This window comes from Bactrocera neohumeralis, chromosome 4, assembly GCF_024586455.1.
Source record: "Bactrocera neohumeralis isolate Rockhampton chromosome 4, APGP_CSIRO_Bneo_wtdbg2-racon-allhic-juicebox.fasta_v2, whole genome shotgun sequence".
NCBI lineage: Eukaryota > Metazoa > Arthropoda > Insecta > Diptera > Tephritidae > Bactrocera > Bactrocera neohumeralis.
The window spans coordinates 27,774,370-27,794,738 of record NC_065921.1 but is presented as its reverse complement, the minus strand read 5'-3'; the positions used below and the strand labels follow the sequence as shown (position 1 = coordinate 27,794,738).

The window sequence follows — 20,369 nt, the reverse complement described above, 5'->3', positions numbered from 1 at the left end:
TTCTTAAATTTACTGCAAAGCAATGACAAAATTTTGAATTTCTTCTCACAGATGCATCAAACATGAATGAAGGTGAGTCAGCAGGAGGGGGGCATCAACGGGCTAGCCCAGCCCCTCCTGCTGTATCCGACCATAGATCAGTTTTATCGTCTACAAATACAACAGCATCGGTGGCTACAACCACCTATACGGGTATAATTACACCAACAACTATAACCGTTGCCACACCTGAGGCACATCAAGTAGTGGCCACAACGTTTGTTGATACATCCGTTACACCTCGCAGCTTTCAGCAAGCGTTCACGCAGCAACATTTGCCAAAATTGCAACAACAAATTAACACAACAACAACAAGAATAACTTCAACAAATTTACAAAGTTCTCAAAACAAATCGCTACAACAGAAATTTCAACAACAAGTGGCGCAGGCGCAGCAAACGTCTATGCCGCAAAAATCACTTATCGCGGTAACAGCAAATACAGCGAGTGATTTTGTTTCGTTAGCACAAAATCCAATTGAAAGTATAACTGGTGCACAGAATACGCAACGCGTTATAACGACGGAAACGTCAGGTAGTCTTATTAATAGTTTTATATCCACAACAAGTACGTCAAGTGTAATTGGAGAGGCGGCGCAACAAGATACGTACAGCGGTTCACCGCTGGCCAAGCGTCCGAAACTAGTGGGGAATAGTATCGGCGGTGGTAGCCTGACTGCTTCGTTGTTGCCAGCAAGTGGGAGTACGCCGGATAACAGCAATACGGCAGTGTCTGCACCACAGGATATAAATGCGCTCAAGAAGCGCATTGTGGAGCAAAAGTATTTCCGTTTGCGTAGTCTTAAAGAAAGGTACACAAATTAAACGATTTATTTATGGAAAATAAATACTAAAATCATTTTTTTTTATTGTTTTTACGATTTGTTTAGACACACAGAAAATGTCGCCGAATTATTCTATTTACAAAGCGGTGGCAACATGATGGACTACCCAACGTGGCGTAAGAAACCACCAACCCCACAATTCGTCACCTTTAGCAATGCTTATCGTCTAGATCAGTTAGTTAACGAGGACAAAGCTGCTGCATTAGCACAACAGCAGCAACAGCAACAACAACAAAAATCAACTGATAACATAGCAACTATAATTGGTGTTGCCAGCGGCAATCAGCAGCAGCAGCAGCAACAACAATTGCAAACACAAAAACAAACACAAGACTATTTGACCGCAATTACAAATAAAACGGTTAGTATAAACAATACACACATACCCTCATGCAAACGCATAAAATTTGTTGTTGTCAGCTAGTTACATATGTATACGCTCAAAATGATGATAAAATGTCACTGAACAAGCCAACGGCCTCTATTTTTGAGAATGTTGGCTTTCAAAGGATGTTCGCATTTGCGAGGCATTTGTCTGATTCATAACTAGTAAATTAAAAAAAAAATTGACTGCAACAACTTCGAATTCGTATACTCGCTCATACATTGATTAATTTTGTTTTGTTTACTGCGCTTTTCCCCCACAGAGTACGCAATCTCAAATAGCCACAGAAATAAATAGTAGTAATAGTAATAGTAGTGGTGGTAGCAATAGCAACAGCAGCGGCAGCGGCAGTGCGCCCACAACAGCAGCTGCCACATCGAACGCTAGTAATTTGCTTAATGCTACAGTAGCAGCAGCGGCAGCAGCAACAACCACAACAACAGCGACAGCAACAACTTCAACACCTGGTAGCGCGAGTGTCAGTGGTAATTCAACTACCACCAATGCAAGTGGCGACGTGCTGCCACAGGGTGCTGAAATCAAAATTCCCGCCGTAGGTGCAACGCCTGTGGCAGTCTCCACAAAACTACCAGCAGCTGTTGTACAACTGACCCAACAAGGTATGTACGCCAATGTATTATGCATCCACCACGCAATCTCATAGTGTTGATATTCTTTGTTGATAACATTTCATACGATTTCCCTAGAAATAACAAAAACAAAAAGCTAAAGATAAAAATTGAACAAACGAAAATTTAATTGCAACTTCCTCTTTCGCTTTCCTAACCGTGCACAACATACTACTACATACACACTCACACGAGCCGCTCTCCGTCTGTCTTCTTTGTTTTTGTTTCTCTTTTTATTAAGAACATATTTTATACATTTGTTTAACATTTTCTAACAAAATTAACCAGCCTTTACTTGTTTTTTCTTGTGTACAACTAAAAATTATTGTAAATTGGCGCAATTTCGAGTTTTTGAAGAACGTTACAAGTTAAATTGTTTAAAAATAATTTTTCTCATATACATTTGTATAAATAATAATAACATTTAGACATCTTTGGCCACTTTATCTAATTTAGCTGTATATACATATATTTTCTTTCTTGTATTACAACCATCTAACTTCTATTTCACAACACATTTACACACACTCGCTCACTGTATTCTGTTGTGTATCATCTCTACATTGTATCATTATATAGGTCACATACCCGGTAGACCTTTAGGAGGTCGGCACGGGATGGTATTTGGTCAAATACCCGCCCCACCAGCTGTAGGAAATACTACCTTACCTTTGGTGCCAGGTGCTTATCGTTTTACTCAGAATAAGCATTTCAATTTTGATTTTTTTTATTACTTTATGATCGACTTCATAGTTTTTGAATTGCGTATTACTTAGCTAAATTGTGTCGATTTTCATATTTACTATAACCATACAACATAAATACGTACTTATTTTTTCCAATCTTTAGTTCTTGTTTTCCTTTTGAGGTAGCATAGTTTGAGTGTGCATTCTAAATGCAATTTGCTGCATAAACTTGTATGTACGTCTTTATTTCAGATATTCTCGATTTTTCTTTTATTGCTTTTTCATGCTTCTTCTCGTAAATATAAAGTTTTTTTTTTAAATTAAATATAATTGGATCGGCTATTGGTTTTAACTTGTTGATTTTTTGCATACAAAATATTTTATTTATTTTTTTTTTAATTTGATTTAAAGCCACAATTGACTTACAAATACATATACAAACATATAGAATATTCATGTGATTATTTAGTATAATTTCAATTTACAATTCCGGCCACGAGTTTGTTTTTCTGAATAGTGTAGTGTGGATATTGAGGTGCTGAGTTCAGTTCGCTGATAGAAATAGCTAATCGAAAAATTAAAAAGCATTATAAATAAAAAAGTGATTAAAATAAAATGGAAAGATAAATCGATAAAAGTATATTACAAAAAATAAAATTAAAAAAATTAGAACAAAATAATATTACAAATAAGAAAACAATAAAAAGAATATAAAAAATAGAGGAAAATAAAGAAATAAAAAATTAAACATAAATGAAAAAAATAAAGTTAAAAAATAATTAAAGAAACAATAAAAATTTAAATATAAAAAAATAAAGATTAAAAATAAAGTTAACACAAAACAAAATTAGGGATTTCCCACAATCTCATAAAGTTATAACGATCCGAAAACATAGCGTTCAGAGTTGTATTTGCGTAAGCTTATTTTAGTATGCAATCCAACAACAAATTTTTTAAATTAGTATAAAAATTTATAATTCTACGATACTTTATGACACGTTGTGAGTACCTCAATTAAAATAAAATAAAAAAATAAAGCAATAAAATTAAAATAAAAAAATTATTTTTAAATAAATAAAATAAAAATAAAATAAAAAATACATACATACATAAAATAAGAGAATAAAAATAAAATTCAAATAATACAATTAAATAAAAATTAACATTAACATTAAGATAAAAATTAATAAATTAAAATAAAAATAATAAAATTTAAAACCAAAAAATAAATAATATGTACAAAAAATAAAATAAAATATAAAAAATAAAATAAAATATAAAAAATTAAATAAAATGCAATAAAAAGTAAAAAAAAAAATTAAAAATAATTAAATTAAAAATAATAAAATAATAGGTACTAAAAAATATAAAAAAATCGGAATAAAATAGGGCAAATAGGAAAAGATAAATATAAATAACGTATAAGGAATATTAGAAATAATTAAAGAAAAAATAAAAAATGGAATAAAATAAAAATGATTATAAATAAAAAATTAAAATTAAGAAAATAATATGTATATAATATTAATAAAAAATAATTATAATAAATAATAATAATAAAAAATAATTATAGTAAATAAAAATAATAATAATAAAAACAAAAACATTTATAAAAAATTTAAAATACGAAAACTAGGTAAAACATAAAAAAATAATAAACGTAGTAAATAACAAATTAAAAAATAGTAAGAAACACAAACATTAGAATAGTTGGAAGAATTATATAAAAGAAAATTGTAAAAAAAAATGTGAGTTAATAGTTTAATGCTACGACCAGAATACGAAGTGTAAACATTATTGAGTCCTATGTCGGTCTGATTGGTTAATAATGGCCTAATTTTTTCCTTTTGCATAGAAATGCCTCTAGTTTCTAGTTAATGTAAAACATTCATTATATCCTGAACAGCGTCAGTCTCCGAGATATCGACATACAATTTTGTACACCCCTTTTTCTCTTGTGTGGGAACCGCCGATATCAAATCACGCCATACAAACTGAACGATCAAAATCCTGTACTTGTATGGAATGCAGCTTCGGTCTAACCGAAGTTATAGTTTTTTCTTTTTTTTCTCAAAGTGTAATGAACTTTAAAGCTTTTAAGTTGTTTTTATCTGTTGGCCAATAATCGTTTAAATGCATTTAATTATTTTTTTTTGTTTTGCAGTACAGGTATTAAAAAATCACCACCACCTACATATTGTTTAATAATTTCTTTATATGTACTATATTTCTGACTGTTTTATTAAATGTTTTCATCAATACAAGTTCTCCATAATATTTATTACACTATTAATATATCATACAAATTTATAGAGAATTTAATATAGTGCATTCTCCGGGCTTCTGATACTTTTAGGACCAACTTCATAATAATATTTATCTATCACCTCATACATAACCTCAAATGCATATGAGGAAAGCTTTGTATTAATAAAAACTAAACTCAGTTTGTAGAGTTACCTGCAAGTATTTAGGTTTATAGGCTTATTTGTAGTTCCGCACTACTAGAAATCTTGCTATGTGCCTAAAATCTGCAATTGCAAGATCTTGATTCATTAGTGCTAAATAAATTCCTAAATGCGATATTGCCAATTGATTGCTTACAATCCAGAAGCCTAATCATTCTAGATTATCGCATACATATGTTATAAAATAAGAAATAGCTATTTTTATTTTTAGTTGTTTTATATTTAATTTTTTATTTCTATAGTTTAAAATATTTGGTTTTTTTTTAATAAGTTGCTTATAATATTTATTTCATATAAATAATATTTCTTATGTGTTTTTGGTTTTATTTAATTTTATTTTATTGTTTTAATGTTAATAATTTTTTCACTTTAATTTTTTTATTCTAAATTTATTTACATTTTTTATTTTAATTTTTCGAATAGTTTTATTTTTTAGTTTAATTTTATAAAAAAATTTGTTTTGATAATTTTTATTTATTTATTATTTAATTTTTTTTTATTAAATCCTGTTTGGTTTTTATTTTTTAACCTTTATTTAATTTTTTTGTTTTTTAATTTTTTATTTTTATTTTTGAGTTATGGTTTATAGTATTTTCTTTTTGAGATTTTTTACTTAATTGTTTTTCTGTTTTTGATATTTTCTTATTTAAAATTTTTAATTAATTCAACTTTTTATTTTATTTTAATTTTTTTTATTTATAAAATTGCTATTTGATATATTTATATTTTTTATTTAATTTTTTTTTATATTATTTTTATTTGTTTAGCTTTTTTTTTATTAAATCGTGTATTTGTTTAAATTTAAATTTCATTTAATTGGTTTATTTATATTTTTTATTTTTATTTTTTGGTTACGGTTTATAAATAATTATCTTTTTTTGGATTTTTTACTTAATTTTTTTCGATATTCTCTTATTTATTTTCCTTAAATTAATTCGTGTTTTTTTCTTTTATTTTTTTTACTTTCATTTGATTTTCTCTTTTTTTTTTGACTTAACTGCTTTTTAATTTTACTGTAATTTTTGAAATTGTTTTATTTTTGAATAACTTCTTTTGAGATTTTTTATTTAATGTTTCTTCTATTATTTAATATGTCATTTATTATTATTATTTTTTAATTTATTCCTGTTTCATCTTTTTTTTTAACTTTTATTTAATTTTCTTACTTTAATTTGGTCTGGTTTTTATTTATATATTTTTTAATTAGTGTTAAATAAAGGCTTAATAAGCTGTTTTTCACAAACGAAATTAATTTTTTTACTTATAATTATTTTTTGTGTGTTCATTATTTAATTTTTTTGTACTTTTTTAAATTAAATCTTGTTCTTTATTCACTATTATTTAAATTTTCTACTTTAATTTTTCATATTATTTTCTTTTTTTAATTCTGGTTTATAAAAATATATTTGAAATAAGTGTTTAAATAAAGTTTTAATAATTCTTTACAATTTTTTTTTTTAATTTTTTTAATTAAATTAAATGAAATTTTCTAAATTAATAATTTCTTTGTAATATTTTTAATTTTTTTTTTTCTTAAATTTTTTAAAATTCAATTTTTATTTCTTGTTTTGATAATTTTTATTTACTAATTAATTTGTTTTGACATTTTTTATTTGCATATAATTTCTATTTATACTGTATTTTTACATATTTAAAAATTAAAAAAAAATTTTGTTTTAATTTTTTCCTTTTATAACTTTTTCTGTAATTTCTCGTTTGCACTTTTTCAAGTTCTGTAAAATCGAAATTTTTATCTTACAGGATTTTTTCTCGTCATAAAGTGCTATAGAAATAGTTTTTGCGATATTGCCAATTGATTGCTTACAATCCAGAAGCCTAATCATTCTAGATTATCGCAAACAATTATGAAAGTAATCAAATGAGCTGTAGATTAAGTGCAGGTATTATTTGCTAAGGCATTTGTGGTTAAAAGCAACACATTTATTTACTTTATTTATCTACTACTAAGTTCTCAGTACCCAATCATCGTCTCATTTCGCTCCTTTTTATTATTTGTTTAAGTATTTAAGCACTAATACCCAATTGATTAATTGGTTTTCTAACGAAAAAATTAGACAATTATTGGTTTTGCCTGTAACGCCTAACGCTTGTTGTTGGTTTCGTATGATTTTTGCATCCCACCAACGCATGTACCGTTGTGTCAATAATTTTTGCTCAAACTTCACTACAATCGACTATAATTTGTTTAACAACTGCTTACTCCTTCAGGTGGCACACCGCTCGTACCTGCTATCGGTAGTAGTGTTGGTGGCGGCTCACCAGCAGTTTTGCGGCGCAATGGCAACGGCGCCAACGCAGCTGCCTCACCTGGCGGCACAGCCGGAGTTGGAAGCAGCAACTTACAGACCAATACGCCGGCGACGCCCAATGCCGTGCTGGTGCCGGCGACTGTAAATGGCGGCGGTGCAGTTGCAGCTGCGGCCAGCGGCAGTAGCAGTGGTGTCGCGCTAAGCGGCACCACCAGCAGCCTGAACACGCCCACTGCGTCGAATAGCGTGCAGGAGTTTTCATTCAAAGCCAAGCAAGAGGTTTATGTGCTCCAGCGCGTATCCGAATTACAGCGAGAGGGATTATGGACTGAGAAACGTTTGCCAAAACTGCAAGAGCCCAGCCGTCCGAAGGCGCATTGGGACTATTTGCTGGAGGAGATGGTCTGGTTGGCGGCGGATTTCGCGCAAGAGCGCAAATGGAAGAAGAATGCGGCAAAGAAATGCGCCAAAATGGTGCAGAAATACTTCCAGGACAAGGCGAATGCGGCGCAGAAAGCGGAGAAGGCGCAAGAGGCGCATCTGAAGCGCATAGCCGCATTCCTGTCGAAGGAGGTGAAAATGTTTTGGTCCAATGTGGAGAAATTAGTGGAGTACAAACACCATACCAAGCTGGAGGAGAAGCGCAAGAAGGCGCTGGATCAACATTTGAGTTTCATTGTCGATCAGACGGAGAAATTCTCACAGCAATTGGCGGAGGGTATGAATAAGAGCATCATGGATGCAACGGCCGGTGCCAGTGGTGCGCCTAGCATGGACTCGAGCAGAATATCGTCGCCGAAGCGCGAGGCGACGGCGGGCAATGGCTCCGATGGTAAGTTTAAGAGAACTTAAATAAATAAATTTGAAAGAAATTAACGGTATACATTTTTTGTGCGCTCCAGATGATTTCCGTCCAGAATCCGGTTCCGAGGATGATGAGGAAACAATTGCCAAAGCGGAGGAAGAAGCCGCCGACGTTAAGGAGGAAGTTGCCGCATTGGAAAAAGAATCCCAAATGGATCTAGATGATTTTCTCAAAGATTTACCAAAAGGCTATCTGGAAAATCGCGATAAAATCATGCTGGAAGAGGAAGAAGAAGATTCCAAAATGGCCACTAGCAGCCAAGAAGACGATGCCGATGATGCCGAATTCGAAGCGAATGAAGAGAGCGATGACGATGAGAATACAATTAGCAAACAAGAAGAAGACGAAATGGATATCGATCATCAGAAGGAAATCGATGATTTGGAAGCAGACAATGACTTGACGGTCGAACAACTGCTGGCCAAGTACAAGTCAGGAAAAATCGATGAACCAACAACGGCAACGACGGCGCGCAACAAGAAATGTACGCCGCCGGCGAAGAAACGCGCGAAAGTCGAAATCGATTCCGACGATGACGAAGTGGCTGACGATGCGAGCAGCGATGGCACTGTGGTCGAAACGGAGAGTGAGTCGGGCGGCGAAGACACCAACGATGAGGAGGCGCCTACGTCGAACGACGAGAGCGAAGAGAATGAGCAGGAAGACGGCTTAAAAAGTCTGCTGGAAGATGTAAGTGTGCACCTCGCGCTCAAGCCAGAATGCCGGGCTTACTAAAATACTTTACATTTACTATTTTTTTAGACTGAGGGCAACAGCAAGGATGATATGATTAAAGATGCTGCCGCTTTAGCTGAGAGCATACAACCCAAAGGTAATACGTTGTCATCCACAAATGTGGTGACGCCGGTGCCATTCCTGCTGAAGCATTCCCTGCGCGAGTACCAGCACATCGGCTTGGATTGGCTGGTCACCATGAATGAGCGCAAACTCAACGGCATACTCGCCGATGAAATGGGCTTGGGCAAGACCATCCAAACCATTGCCTTGCTGGCGCATTTGGCCTGTGTCAAAGGCAATTGGGGACCACATTTAATTGTGGTGCCGTCGTCGGTGATGCTCAATTGGGAGATGGAATTCAAGAAGTGGTGTCCGGCCTTCAAAATACTCACCTACTATGGCACGCAGAAAGAGCGTAAGATGAAACGCGTCGGCTGGACGAAACCGAATGCATTTCATGTTTGCATAACGTCCTATAAATTGGTCGTGCAGGATCAGCAGAGTTTTCGGCGGAAAAAGTGGAAATATCTGATACTGGATGAGGCGCAGAATATAAAAAATTTCAAGTCACAACGCTGGCAACTGCTGCTGAACTTCTCCACAGAAAGGTGAGTTGTTGTTGTGAATGATTGCGGGTTTGTTTGATTTTATAGAAACCAGCAGCACCATAATCAGTGCTTATTCGATTGCTAAACTAGAATAAGAACTACGCTTGGGTGCTGAAAGCAACCAAATACTTCAAAGCATTGCTTTCTCAGAGAGACTGCGCAAACTCCACTACGCTGGCTTGTCAAGTGCTTTGTGTACAAAAAACAAGAAAAAATATATTTTTTGTTGTTTATTTAAGTTGAATTTTTATTATTAATTTTTTTTAAATTATTTTTTTAAGTTGAATTTTTATTATTAATTTTTTTTAATAATTTTTTTTTAATAATTTTTTTTTAATAATTTTTTTTAAACGGTTTTTTATGTAAATGTTTTTAACCGCTTTTTTACATTTTTTTATTACTTTTTCTGATTAATTTTTAAAAATAATGAAATTTTTTATTACTTTTTATTTTTATATTATTATTAATTATTATTTTTTTATTTCTAATTATTTATTTTTTTATTTTTATAATTATTATTTCTTTTCAACAAATTTATTATTACAATTTTTTGGTTTAATTTTAGTTAATTTTTTAATTAATTAATTTTTTTAATTTAATATAATTTAATTTGCTTCAAAAATTGTCTAACCATTTTTATTATTGTTTTCTAATTTCTAATATTTTTTAAATTTATAATTTTTTTATTTAATTTGTTTTAATTTCTTTTACTTATTATTTCTTTTAAAGTATTTTAATTATTAAAATTCCAAATTAATTATATATTTTTTAATTTTATAATTTATTAGTCTTCTTTATTTATATTTATTTTATCTAATTGTTTTTAATTATTACTTTTTTAATTTTGTGATTAATTATAATTTTTTATTTAATTACTATAATAAATTAATTTAATTAAATTTTTTAATTAATTTTTTTTTCTAATATTGTTTTTATTTATTTATTTTTTTTTATTTTTTTTTATTTAATTTAATTAATTTCACTTTTTAATTTAATTTTTCTTTATTTAATATTTTTAAACTTTTATTTGTTTTAAAACATTTTAATAATTAAAATTCCCTAATTAATTCTTTTTTTTTAATTTATCTTCTTTATTTTTAATTGTTTTTTTATGTAAATGGTTTTAATTATTACTGTTTGATTTTTTACTATTCATCGTTTATAATTTTTTAATATAATTTTATTTCGTTTATTATTTTTTAATTTTGTAATTAATTACTTTTTTAATTTTTTAATTAAATATTTTTTTAGTTTTTTTTAAATTAATATTTAAAATATTTTAATTATTATATTATTTTTTCAATTCCTTATTTATTTCTTAATTTTAATTTTATTTTTCATTTTACTTAATTAATTGTTTTTATTTTATAATTATTTGTTATTTAATAATTAATATTTTCAATTTATTAATTTTTTGGTTTCATTTTTTTTTATTAATTTTTTGATTTAATTATTTTTTTTCTGATTATTTTTTATTTTAGTTGGTTTTTTTATTTAAAAACTTCTTAATTATTTTTTTTTATTATCAATTATTTTGTTTTTAACTTCTTAATCAATTATTTTTTAATTAATCTATTTTTTATTTTGTATAATTTTTTTTATATTTCTTTAATAATTTTGTTAATTTTCCAGACGGTTGCTACTTACCGGCACGCCCCTACAAAACGATTTGATGGAACTGTGGTCGCTTATGCATTTCCTTATGCCTTATGTGTTTTCATCGCATCGCGAGTTCAAAGAATGGTTCTCAAATCCCATGACCGGCATGATCGAAGGCAATATGGAGTACAATGAGACGCTCATAAGTCGCCTGCACAAGGTATGTAATACAATACACCAACCTGCTTGTATTAACCCCGCTAAAATAATCTATATTTATGGCATTTCTTCTAACAGGTCATACGCCCCTTCTTGCTGCGTCGCCTCAAAAAGGAAGTCGAAAAGCAAATGCCGAAAAAATACGAACATGTTGTAATGTGTCGTTTGTCCAATCGCCAGCGCTACTTGTACGATGACTTTATGAGCCGCGCAAAGTGAGTTTGTAGCCAAAGAATTTTGTTTGAATTTCATTCCTTGATTTAATTGAATCCATACTAATTTTATGTCTTCAACTACTTTCACAGAACCAAGGAAACGCTGCAGACCGGCAGTCTTTTGAGCGTCATCAATGTGCTCATGCAGCTGCGTAAAGTCTGTAATCATCCGAATATGTTTGAAGTGCGTCCAACAATATCGCCATTTCAAATGGAGGGCATAACCTATGAGGCGCCGAGAATTGCTTACGATCTGCTGGAATACGATCCATTTACGGTATGTAAAGTAATAAAAATTAAATGTAGGTTTGTTTAGAATTTATCGAAAGTTTTCGGTACTACCAATTTTGAGATGATGATAAATTGTCACTGACATTCTGAGCCAATCTATTATTGAGCGGTTCGGAATAAAAAGGATGTTCGCATTTGCGAGGCATTTGTCTGATCAATTTTGGTAATTATTGCGTTGCATTCGAAGTGAAAAAGATAAAATATTTCTTCTTATGACATTGTAAGTGAGAAAAGGTTCATTTGTCTAAAACCTCGGTCTTAGACCCAGAAATGTACCAAAATAAAAACAACAACTTGTCGACTGTTTCAAGAACGTAACATAGTTGTTGTAATCATACAAAATTTTCTCAGACCAAGTTTATATAAAATATTATTTACTTAAATGTTATCCAAATTGCGAAATTTCGTATTAAAATTTTTCCAATTACAACTCATCGATATTTTTGACGCTGAGTTTTTTTATTGCAACCTGAAAACTTCAACTCCAATTTTATTTTATTTAAAAATATCGATGTTTTTAAATTTCTTTATTGTTTATTAAAATTAAATAAATTAAAATCGATATTTTTATCGATTGATAAAGTCGATTAATATTATCGATAATTAAAATAATAGTTAATTTTTTTAATTTGTCATTAAATGATGTTTTCTTTATAAAATTTTTTGGAAAATAATGAATATTTTATATTATTTTTGATGAATAAAATCGATTTAAGTCATCGGAAATTAAAATAATATATCCATTATAAATGAACTTGAAATAAAAGCACCGGATATCGATCAAATAGAAATTTAATTAAAAAACTAAACCATGATTTATATTTAAAAATTTATCGAAAATAACCGTTATTCTTAATTTTTTTCAATTTGACATAAAAGAACTACAATTTTTTTGATTAAATCATGTTTTCTTTATAAAATTTCTCTCGAAAATAACGGTTATTTTATCTTATTTTCGATGAATAAAATCGATAAATGTTATCGGCAAATAAAATTATATATTAATTCGAAATTTGAATTTGAAATAAGAGAACAATTAAAAAATTAAAAGTTGATTTATTTAAAAAAAATTAACAGGAATAACCGGTACTCTTAATTTTTTGTTTGTTTGATTAAAAATTATGTTTTTTTAATCTTTTAAACAAAAGTTATCGAACAAAAGGGTTTCGACTTTAACATATCGATATTTTCAGTGCTAAGTTCAACTTAATCTGAACATTAAATTGAATCCTAGATAATTTAAATAAATTCCACAAAACATTGATATTTTTTATCGATTACGATTATTGATAGATAAACAAATTATCGGTTATTTTTCAAAAATAACGTTACTTTCAATTTTTTATTTGTTTGATACAAATTATATTTTTAATTTTTTTTTATTTTTTTTTAATTTTTTTTTTTTTTTTTTTAATTTTTTTATTTTATTTTTAATTTTTTTTTATTTTATTTTTAATTTTTTTTTTTTATTTTATTTTTAATTTTTTTTTTTTTTATTTTATTTTTAATTTGTTTTTTTATTTTAATTTTTTTTATTTTATTTTTTTTTATTTTATTTTTATTTTTTTTATTTTGTTTTAGCAAATATCGTTTTTTATGAATATATCTTTTCGATTATAATTTATCGATATTTTCAATCTCAAGTTTCATTTATTACGATCCGCGAAATCGAAATCCCATATAATTGTAAAGGAATAAAAATTCCACAAAAATCGATAGTTATATCGATTAATTATCGTGGTTCTACCAATAAAAATTTTCTGATTATAATTTATCGATATTTTCAATGTCAAGTTTAATTTTTTTCGATCCGTAAATAGGAAATCCCAGATAATTAATAAAGAATAAAATAATTCACAAAGCGTCGATAGTTTTATCGATTAATATTATCGATATCTAAAACTATTTATCGATAATTTTTTTAATTGAAATCGTCGTGAATAAAATATATGCACAAACAAAGCAAAGTAAAAGGAGAGAAAAAAAAATGATTTAATGCAAACTTAAATCGCGCAAAGATCAGGCAAAATGTCATAAAATTAAAATATTTATTTATAGATAACCTAGAATGCAACGCGTCACCAATGACCACAGCTAATAGATGCAAATCCCACATTTGATGTATATAATACATTTTAATGCAATATTCCCCCTCTCTTCTTGCAGCACGTCGATTTGCATGCGCTCAATTTATTGCTAATCGATTTGGAGCTCACACTCACCGCTTATGTTTCGCACAAGTCACGCGTACTCGAAGCGCCACGTAAGCTGATTGAGGAAATCGACAACGCGCCCGCACCCCCGCCATCCTGCCCGCGTGGCAAATTCAAATTCTACATACGCGTACGCGACCAACAAGTGCAGCAGAATTTGAGCCAGCACAGCACGGCGACAGTGCGCGTCGGCGCCAGTCCCGCCATGCGCACCGAAGGCAATAAACTGGTGCCGTTGCGTGAGACGAACACCGCGAATATACGACTTGTGAAGCGTTTGAACAATATAAATCCGGTGAACACGTCCAAAATGCCCGCACTCTCAATGGCGCCCTCAACTTCATCGACCACAGCGGCCATGGCGGTAACCAACAGCACAGCTAGCGGTGGTGGCAGCGCTGGTGTCAGCGGCATTGGAAGTATACGCACCGCCCCCGGCATATCCGTGACGCGTGTGCAAGTTACACCGCAAGCAGGCGGTAATCTAGCGCCGCCAGCAGCGAAAATCGCCAAGCTCGTCCAACATGGCAGCGGTAAGGAGTATTTTATTGTTACTTCCTCCGCTGGGAGCAGCGCTTTGAGCGACACAATAAGCGGCAGTGGTAATGCGGCGGGCAATCGTTTGACTTTGGTGTGTAAGAGTGGCAGCGGACAGACAAACATACAAGCTGTAAGCGGCGCCAGAGCCAACGTCGGCATTAAACCGAAAGCGGAGAAATTGTTGAGTACCATTGCGCAGCAGGTGAAAAATGCGACGAACGATGCTACAACAATGGACGTTGACGAGCAAGAGACAACAGCAACGGAAACATCCGAAGGCGATCCCATATACAACATGCAAGAGATATTGGAGAAGCGTAAGGAGCAGCGCGTTGCGCGTCTCAAGTTGCTGTCGACTGTCAACCGACGACGCATCGAGGGTGTGCCCATCTACGGTGAGGACTGTCGCGATGCGCTGGTGAAATGCGTGCGACCCAATCAAACCTTGGAGTACACCACGTGGCAAACGCGTAGCCACACCAATTGTAGTACGGCCATGACGCGCCGCGACAGTTGGACGCTCAGCAAGATACTCAAGTCGTATGAGAAGCGCGTCGAAGATTTGCGACAAACATTCGGTAATTTCGTGATTTACGTGCCGTCGGCTTGTGCGCCGCGTATACGTTTCTTCGTGCAGCACCTGACATCGGGGCGTTTGCAACGCGAGCGCGCCATCGAACAACGCGTCACGCAATATGTCTCACCGAAACTGGCACTGCTGCATCCGGTGATCTCGGCAATGACCACACAATTCCCAGATCCGCGACTCATACAATACGATTGCGGTAAATTGCAGACACTCGATCGGCTGTTGCGTCAGCTAAAATCCGAGCAACATCGTGTGCTCATTTTCACGCAAATGACGAAAATGTTGGACGTCTTGGAGGCGTTCCTCAACTACCATGGTCACATTTATTTGCGTTTGGACGGTTCGACACGTGTCGAACAGCGTCAAGTGCTGATGGAGCGCTTCAATGGTGACAAACGCATATTCTGCTTCATCCTGTCGACACGTTCCGGTGGTGTGGGCATTAATTTAACCGGCGCGGATACTGTGATATTTTACGATTCCGATTGGAATCCAACAATGGATGCGCAAGCGCAAGATCGCTGTCATCGTATCGGGCAAACACGCGATGTGCACATCTATCGCCTGGTATCGGAGAAAACCATCGAGGTGAACATACTGAAGAAGGCCAATCAAAAGCGTATGCTCAGCGATATGGCCATCGAGGGTGGTAACTTTACCACAACCTATTTCAAGAGTTCCACCATCAAAGATCTCTTCAATTTGGAACAAGCCGACCAAGATGGCAGCAATAGTAGTGCTTCCGATGCCGCAAGTGCGAATGGCGCACGCGCGGACAAAGCAGCAAGCTCCACCAGCACTGCCGCGGCGATCGTTAGCGAACTGGGCAGTGAAATTGAAACGGAGAAGCAATCGTTGCGTGCGTTTGAGAGCGCTTTGGCCGCTGCCGAGGATGAGCAGGATGTGCAGGCCACCAAGACGGCTAAGGCCGAAGCTGCCGCCGATTTGGCAGAGTTCGATGAAACCATACCCATCGATGAGGCGACAATGGGCGAAGGTGCCGCGACGACGGAAATGAGTCGAGCCGATTTGGAAATGCAAAATCTAGTGAAGCAGGTGAGTGCTATGTTGAAATTGATAAACCCTTGCATTGTAGTTTAACTTAAACTTATAAAAATAACTGCTAAAGACATTCCAAGTTCCTTATGAACTTGTTCTAAACATAAAAGTCGGTTCCCATTTGAAGTCGGGACTACTTCATCGGAAGCCATCCGGTTTTATGTGTATCCGGCTGAGGTGTATCATCTCTGAATTATTTACTCTGTAACTAAAACAACAACCCTGAAACTACCGTTCCCACAACAGTCGGGTCTAAGTAACCGGAACGCACTCCGATTTTTACCCGTCATCTCGGCACTTTTCCTCGAAATGACTTTAGGAATGTTTTATGTCACAACAACAACAACAAGAACCTGAATCTATTCAGTCTCTTTTGATAATCCAAATTTTAGTCTCAGATTATTTCGTCTATCACAATTTTTTATGGTCCAACAATACTGTTTCTACCGTGTGACCGATATGAGAGCATATTGTTACTTAACCCTCCAAAAAGGGTTAAATCCTCGAAATAACCGCCCTTGGCCGGATAAAATTCGAGTCAATTCCAGTCTCTTGGACCGGCTGTTGTGGAGAATTGTGTATGAGATCGTCTAAACCCCCGTTGGAATAAACAAAAGCCGCAGCTATAACGAGACCTCTTTTTAATCTTGCTTTTTCGCAAGAACTTTGATTCCTTTTAGCTATCGAACCGATGACTTGGGGTATTTTCTAAAAGGTGAAATTCCGACAGTGTTCCAAATTTGATTAGCTGTTCATTGCTGTTGTTGTCGTAGCGAGTAATAGATACAGTAGTAGCTCTGATTGGATAAAATCCGGGACGATTTCGGTAACAGAACCGGCCGTTGTGGGAATCGATTAGTTCTCCATACTTTCCAACTTTTTTAATACAAGTAGCACTCTTCTCTCTAAGAAGACCTACGACCTCTTATACGCTTGAATTTTGGCGATTCCGATGACATGGACCCGGCAGTCATGGATACTCTCCCCTAAGGTTAGGCCACTGATCTGCACTTCGTCGAAATTTGTCAAACTAACTCGATTTTCTCATAAGGTAGTTTTTAAAACCTATCAGAGACCGATGGCATGGACCCGGTAGTCATTCAGATGCATAATCTCCCCTAAGGTTAAGTCTCTGATCTGTATAACCTCCAAATTTGTCAAACTAACTCCATTTTTCTGGTTTTCTCATGAGATGACTTTTAAAACCTATCAGAGATATCCTTAAATCCTTCGATGGGCTTCCTCGAAATCGAATTATCGAGTTTCTCATCTATGCTTCTCACAGTCGCGCGGAAATATTTAGCATTTTATAATAATTTTGACGACGGCATTAGACTTCCAATTGTGCAATGCAACACTTTTGCTTGAACACGGTTGTTTGGTGCCAATAGAAAGCTTTCAACGACGTTCAGACATAGTCAAAGCGAATGTAAACGCCTGATTATATCACTCAACGTCGGACAGTTATGCATACACTGCAGCACTAGCTACTCAAGTTCTTTACAATCTTTCCGATTCTTGTTTAAATCAATTTTCTCTCGTTTACTCACAGCTCTCGCCGATCGAACGCTATGCCATGCGTTTCGTGGAGGAAACCGGCGCCGCCTGGACGGCCGAACAACTGCGCGCCGCCGAGGAAGAAATCGAAGCGCAAAAGCGCGAATGGGAAGCCAATCGCTTGGCGGCATTGCAAAAGGAAGAGGAGATGCTGAAAAAGGAGGCTGAAGCCGATGAAATGCTCACCTACAATCGCAAGGATGCAAGCAATCAGGTTAATAATAAAAATCAAGGATCTACAATTAGAACAAAAACTATGATTAAGACAAATAGAAGAGTACTTAAGCAACAACAACAACAAAGATTAGGACGTGGTGGTAAAGTCGCCAGACACGGTAGAGGTAACAGTAATAGTGTTGAGGGTACGAAACGCGCCACCGAGGCCCGTAAGAATAGTGTGTTAGACCGGCGTTTACCAGTGAAACGCCGTCGGGGGGCTGGCAGCCAGAGTTGGCGTGGCCGAACTGTAGGCGGCATGAGAAATAACAATATTATTAGTCATACGGGTAGTAGTAGGAGTAGAGCTAACAGTGTTGAGCATGAACGAGTTGCCAAGGGTAGCGCCGCTGGTAATGCGCGAGCAACAAAACGTGCGTCGTCGTCACCCACAGCGTCAGAGGATGAGGCTGAGGAGGAGACGGCGACGACGATGACGACAACAAACACAATGAAATCCACTAGAAAGACAACGCGCACCTCAATGGCAGCAGCAGCAGCGGTCGTAGTTAATGCGGATACAGATGACGACGACGACGACAGTGACGTCAACGACGAGGACGACGAAGTCGAGACAAATAATGCGCGGAGCAATAAGCGCGGCGTAGTAGTGGGGACGAAGCGAAATGCGACCGGTGTGAAAAATCAAAGTTTATTGAATCGACGACGACTGCTGCAGCAGCGCAAACAGCTCAACGCTACGGCAGCGGCGACTATGCGCAAGCGCAAGATAAGTGATGGAGCAGCAGCGGCGAAAATGCAGCCCGCAAAGCGAAAAGCAGCGGCGGAGAGGAGAGCGTTAGGGCGGGGCGCGGGCAAGCGGCGCCAATTGCGCAGCAGTCAGCAGACGAATGCGAATAAGACGCGATTGCGCACGTACAGTCACAAGCAAAGCGCGGAAGAGAATGACTTAGATGAGGATGATGATGATGAAGAGGCTGAAGAAGATGAAGAAGTGGAAGACGCTGATGAGGAGGAAGAGGCGGCAGCGACAGCCAGCAATGACGAGGAGGATGAGGAAGAGGTGGAGCAAACGGCAAGCGACAGCGAGCGCAGTGATAATGAAGAAGAAACCGTCGAAGAAGAAGAGAGCGCCAATGAAGCCGAAGTCGATGCGGCCGATACTGCAGTGAGCGAGGACGATGGCACGGAGAATGGGCAAAACGAGTACGACAGCGCGCGTAGCCATTGCAGCGACGATGTTGGGGGGCAAAGTGAAGCGGCAGAGAGCGAGGAAGTAGAGGAGGCGGACGAACACGCACAGGTCGCGAGCAAAACGAAAAGAACAAAGGCGGCAACATTACGTAAAAACTCAACGGTTAAATACTACACACCGCGCCGAAAGTACAACTCGCGCAACAGTAATATATCACCGCCGCCGCCAGCAACAGCCGAAGATGTGGAGGAAAATAACAGTGACGGCGCTGCGGAGGACGACAGTCAAAACGAGGATGCGGCTAGCTATGTAACTGTGCTTGACACCGTCGAAGACATTGACGACGACGAGTTGTACGAGAACGACGAGCAGGGTGAACACGACATGGACAATGGCAGCGGCGAAAGCGAAACGGAGAAAGCCAACAACGCACACTCCGCGCATGCATACGCCAATGAGCAGCGCCAACGACGACGACGTAACGACTCGGACGCGCCAACAAATTCCAACAGTTTGGACGTGTGGAATGCGCACACGCAAATACACGACACTACGACGACGAATTCAACATACTACAATGTGTCGGATGAAACGGACTCGGAAGAGAACGAAACGCCACTCGCGCGTTTGCATCACACAACAGCATCGGCGACCAAACGCGGCGCGGCCGCTATGGGTAACCTGTCAAACGCCAGCAAAACGTCAGCGGCAACGCCCAGCGCAATCGCCATGCACCAGAATCATGTCGATGTGAACAGTCCGCGCACGCGTTCACGCGGTGCAGTCAAAATCAATCTGTGGACATTAGATGAGAGTCCGGTGCTGCCGCCAGTGGTGCGCATGAGCAAGAAGCGACGCAGCCGTTTAAGTGCGACGAAAGATGCCAAAGCGCAATTGGAGGAGCCGGAAGATATGACTGCGTCCGCGGAGGAAGATCATTTGATGGACAGTGATGCTGAGAATGCCACCAGCAATCATAAAACTAAATTAGCGCACGCTACACCAACCACAACAGCGGTTAGTACACCGAATAGCAAAGCGCACATGACGAAGACAACTAAAACGCCCAGCGCGTTGGCGCAACGTAAGCGGTTGCCGAAAGCGCGCGTTGCTGCCACCAGCATACGCAGTGGCACAACAACGCTGCACCGTTGGCTACTCAAAACGCCCAAGAGCAGCACGA

General features: G+C 35.6%; 1 protein-coding gene and 2 non-coding genes across 5 annotated transcripts in view; all 3 read left to right on the top strand.

Annotated features, from left to right (window-relative positions):
- The window catches only part of LOC126755680 (helicase domino), a 44,388-nt gene that overhangs the window by 11,796 nt on the left and 12,223 nt on the right, over positions 1 to 20,369 (top strand). For all 3 annotated transcript variants that reach the window (XM_050468418.1, XM_050468419.1, XM_050468417.1), the window contains exons 2-12: positions 52 to 850; positions 929 to 1,244; positions 1,531 to 1,888; positions 7,281 to 8,153; positions 8,224 to 8,876; positions 8,949 to 9,532; positions 11,165 to 11,351; positions 11,429 to 11,565; positions 11,656 to 11,842; positions 14,023 to 16,254; positions 17,810 to 18,028. In XM_050468418.1, the coding sequence (XP_050324375.1) occupies positions 63 to 850; positions 929 to 1,244; positions 1,531 to 1,888; positions 7,281 to 8,153; positions 8,224 to 8,876; positions 8,949 to 9,532; positions 11,165 to 11,351; positions 11,429 to 11,565; positions 11,656 to 11,842; positions 14,023 to 16,254; positions 17,810 to 18,028 (6,534 nt within the window). In that variant the 5' untranslated portion in view covers positions 52 to 62. The remainder of the gene's footprint in view (positions 1 to 51; positions 851 to 928; positions 1,245 to 1,530; positions 1,889 to 7,280; positions 8,154 to 8,223; positions 8,877 to 8,948; positions 9,533 to 11,164; positions 11,352 to 11,428; positions 11,566 to 11,655; positions 11,843 to 14,022; positions 16,255 to 17,809; positions 18,029 to 20,369) is intronic.
- LOC126757698 (small nucleolar RNA Me28S-Am2589) lies at positions 1,323 to 1,429 on the top strand. Its single transcript, XR_007666777.1, has one exon. It is a non-coding gene; the product is annotated as a small nucleolar RNA Me28S-Am2589 (small nucleolar RNA).
- On the top strand, positions 11,912 to 12,017 carry LOC126757697 (small nucleolar RNA Me28S-Am2589). Its single transcript, XR_007666776.1, has one exon. It is a non-coding gene; the product is annotated as a small nucleolar RNA Me28S-Am2589 (small nucleolar RNA).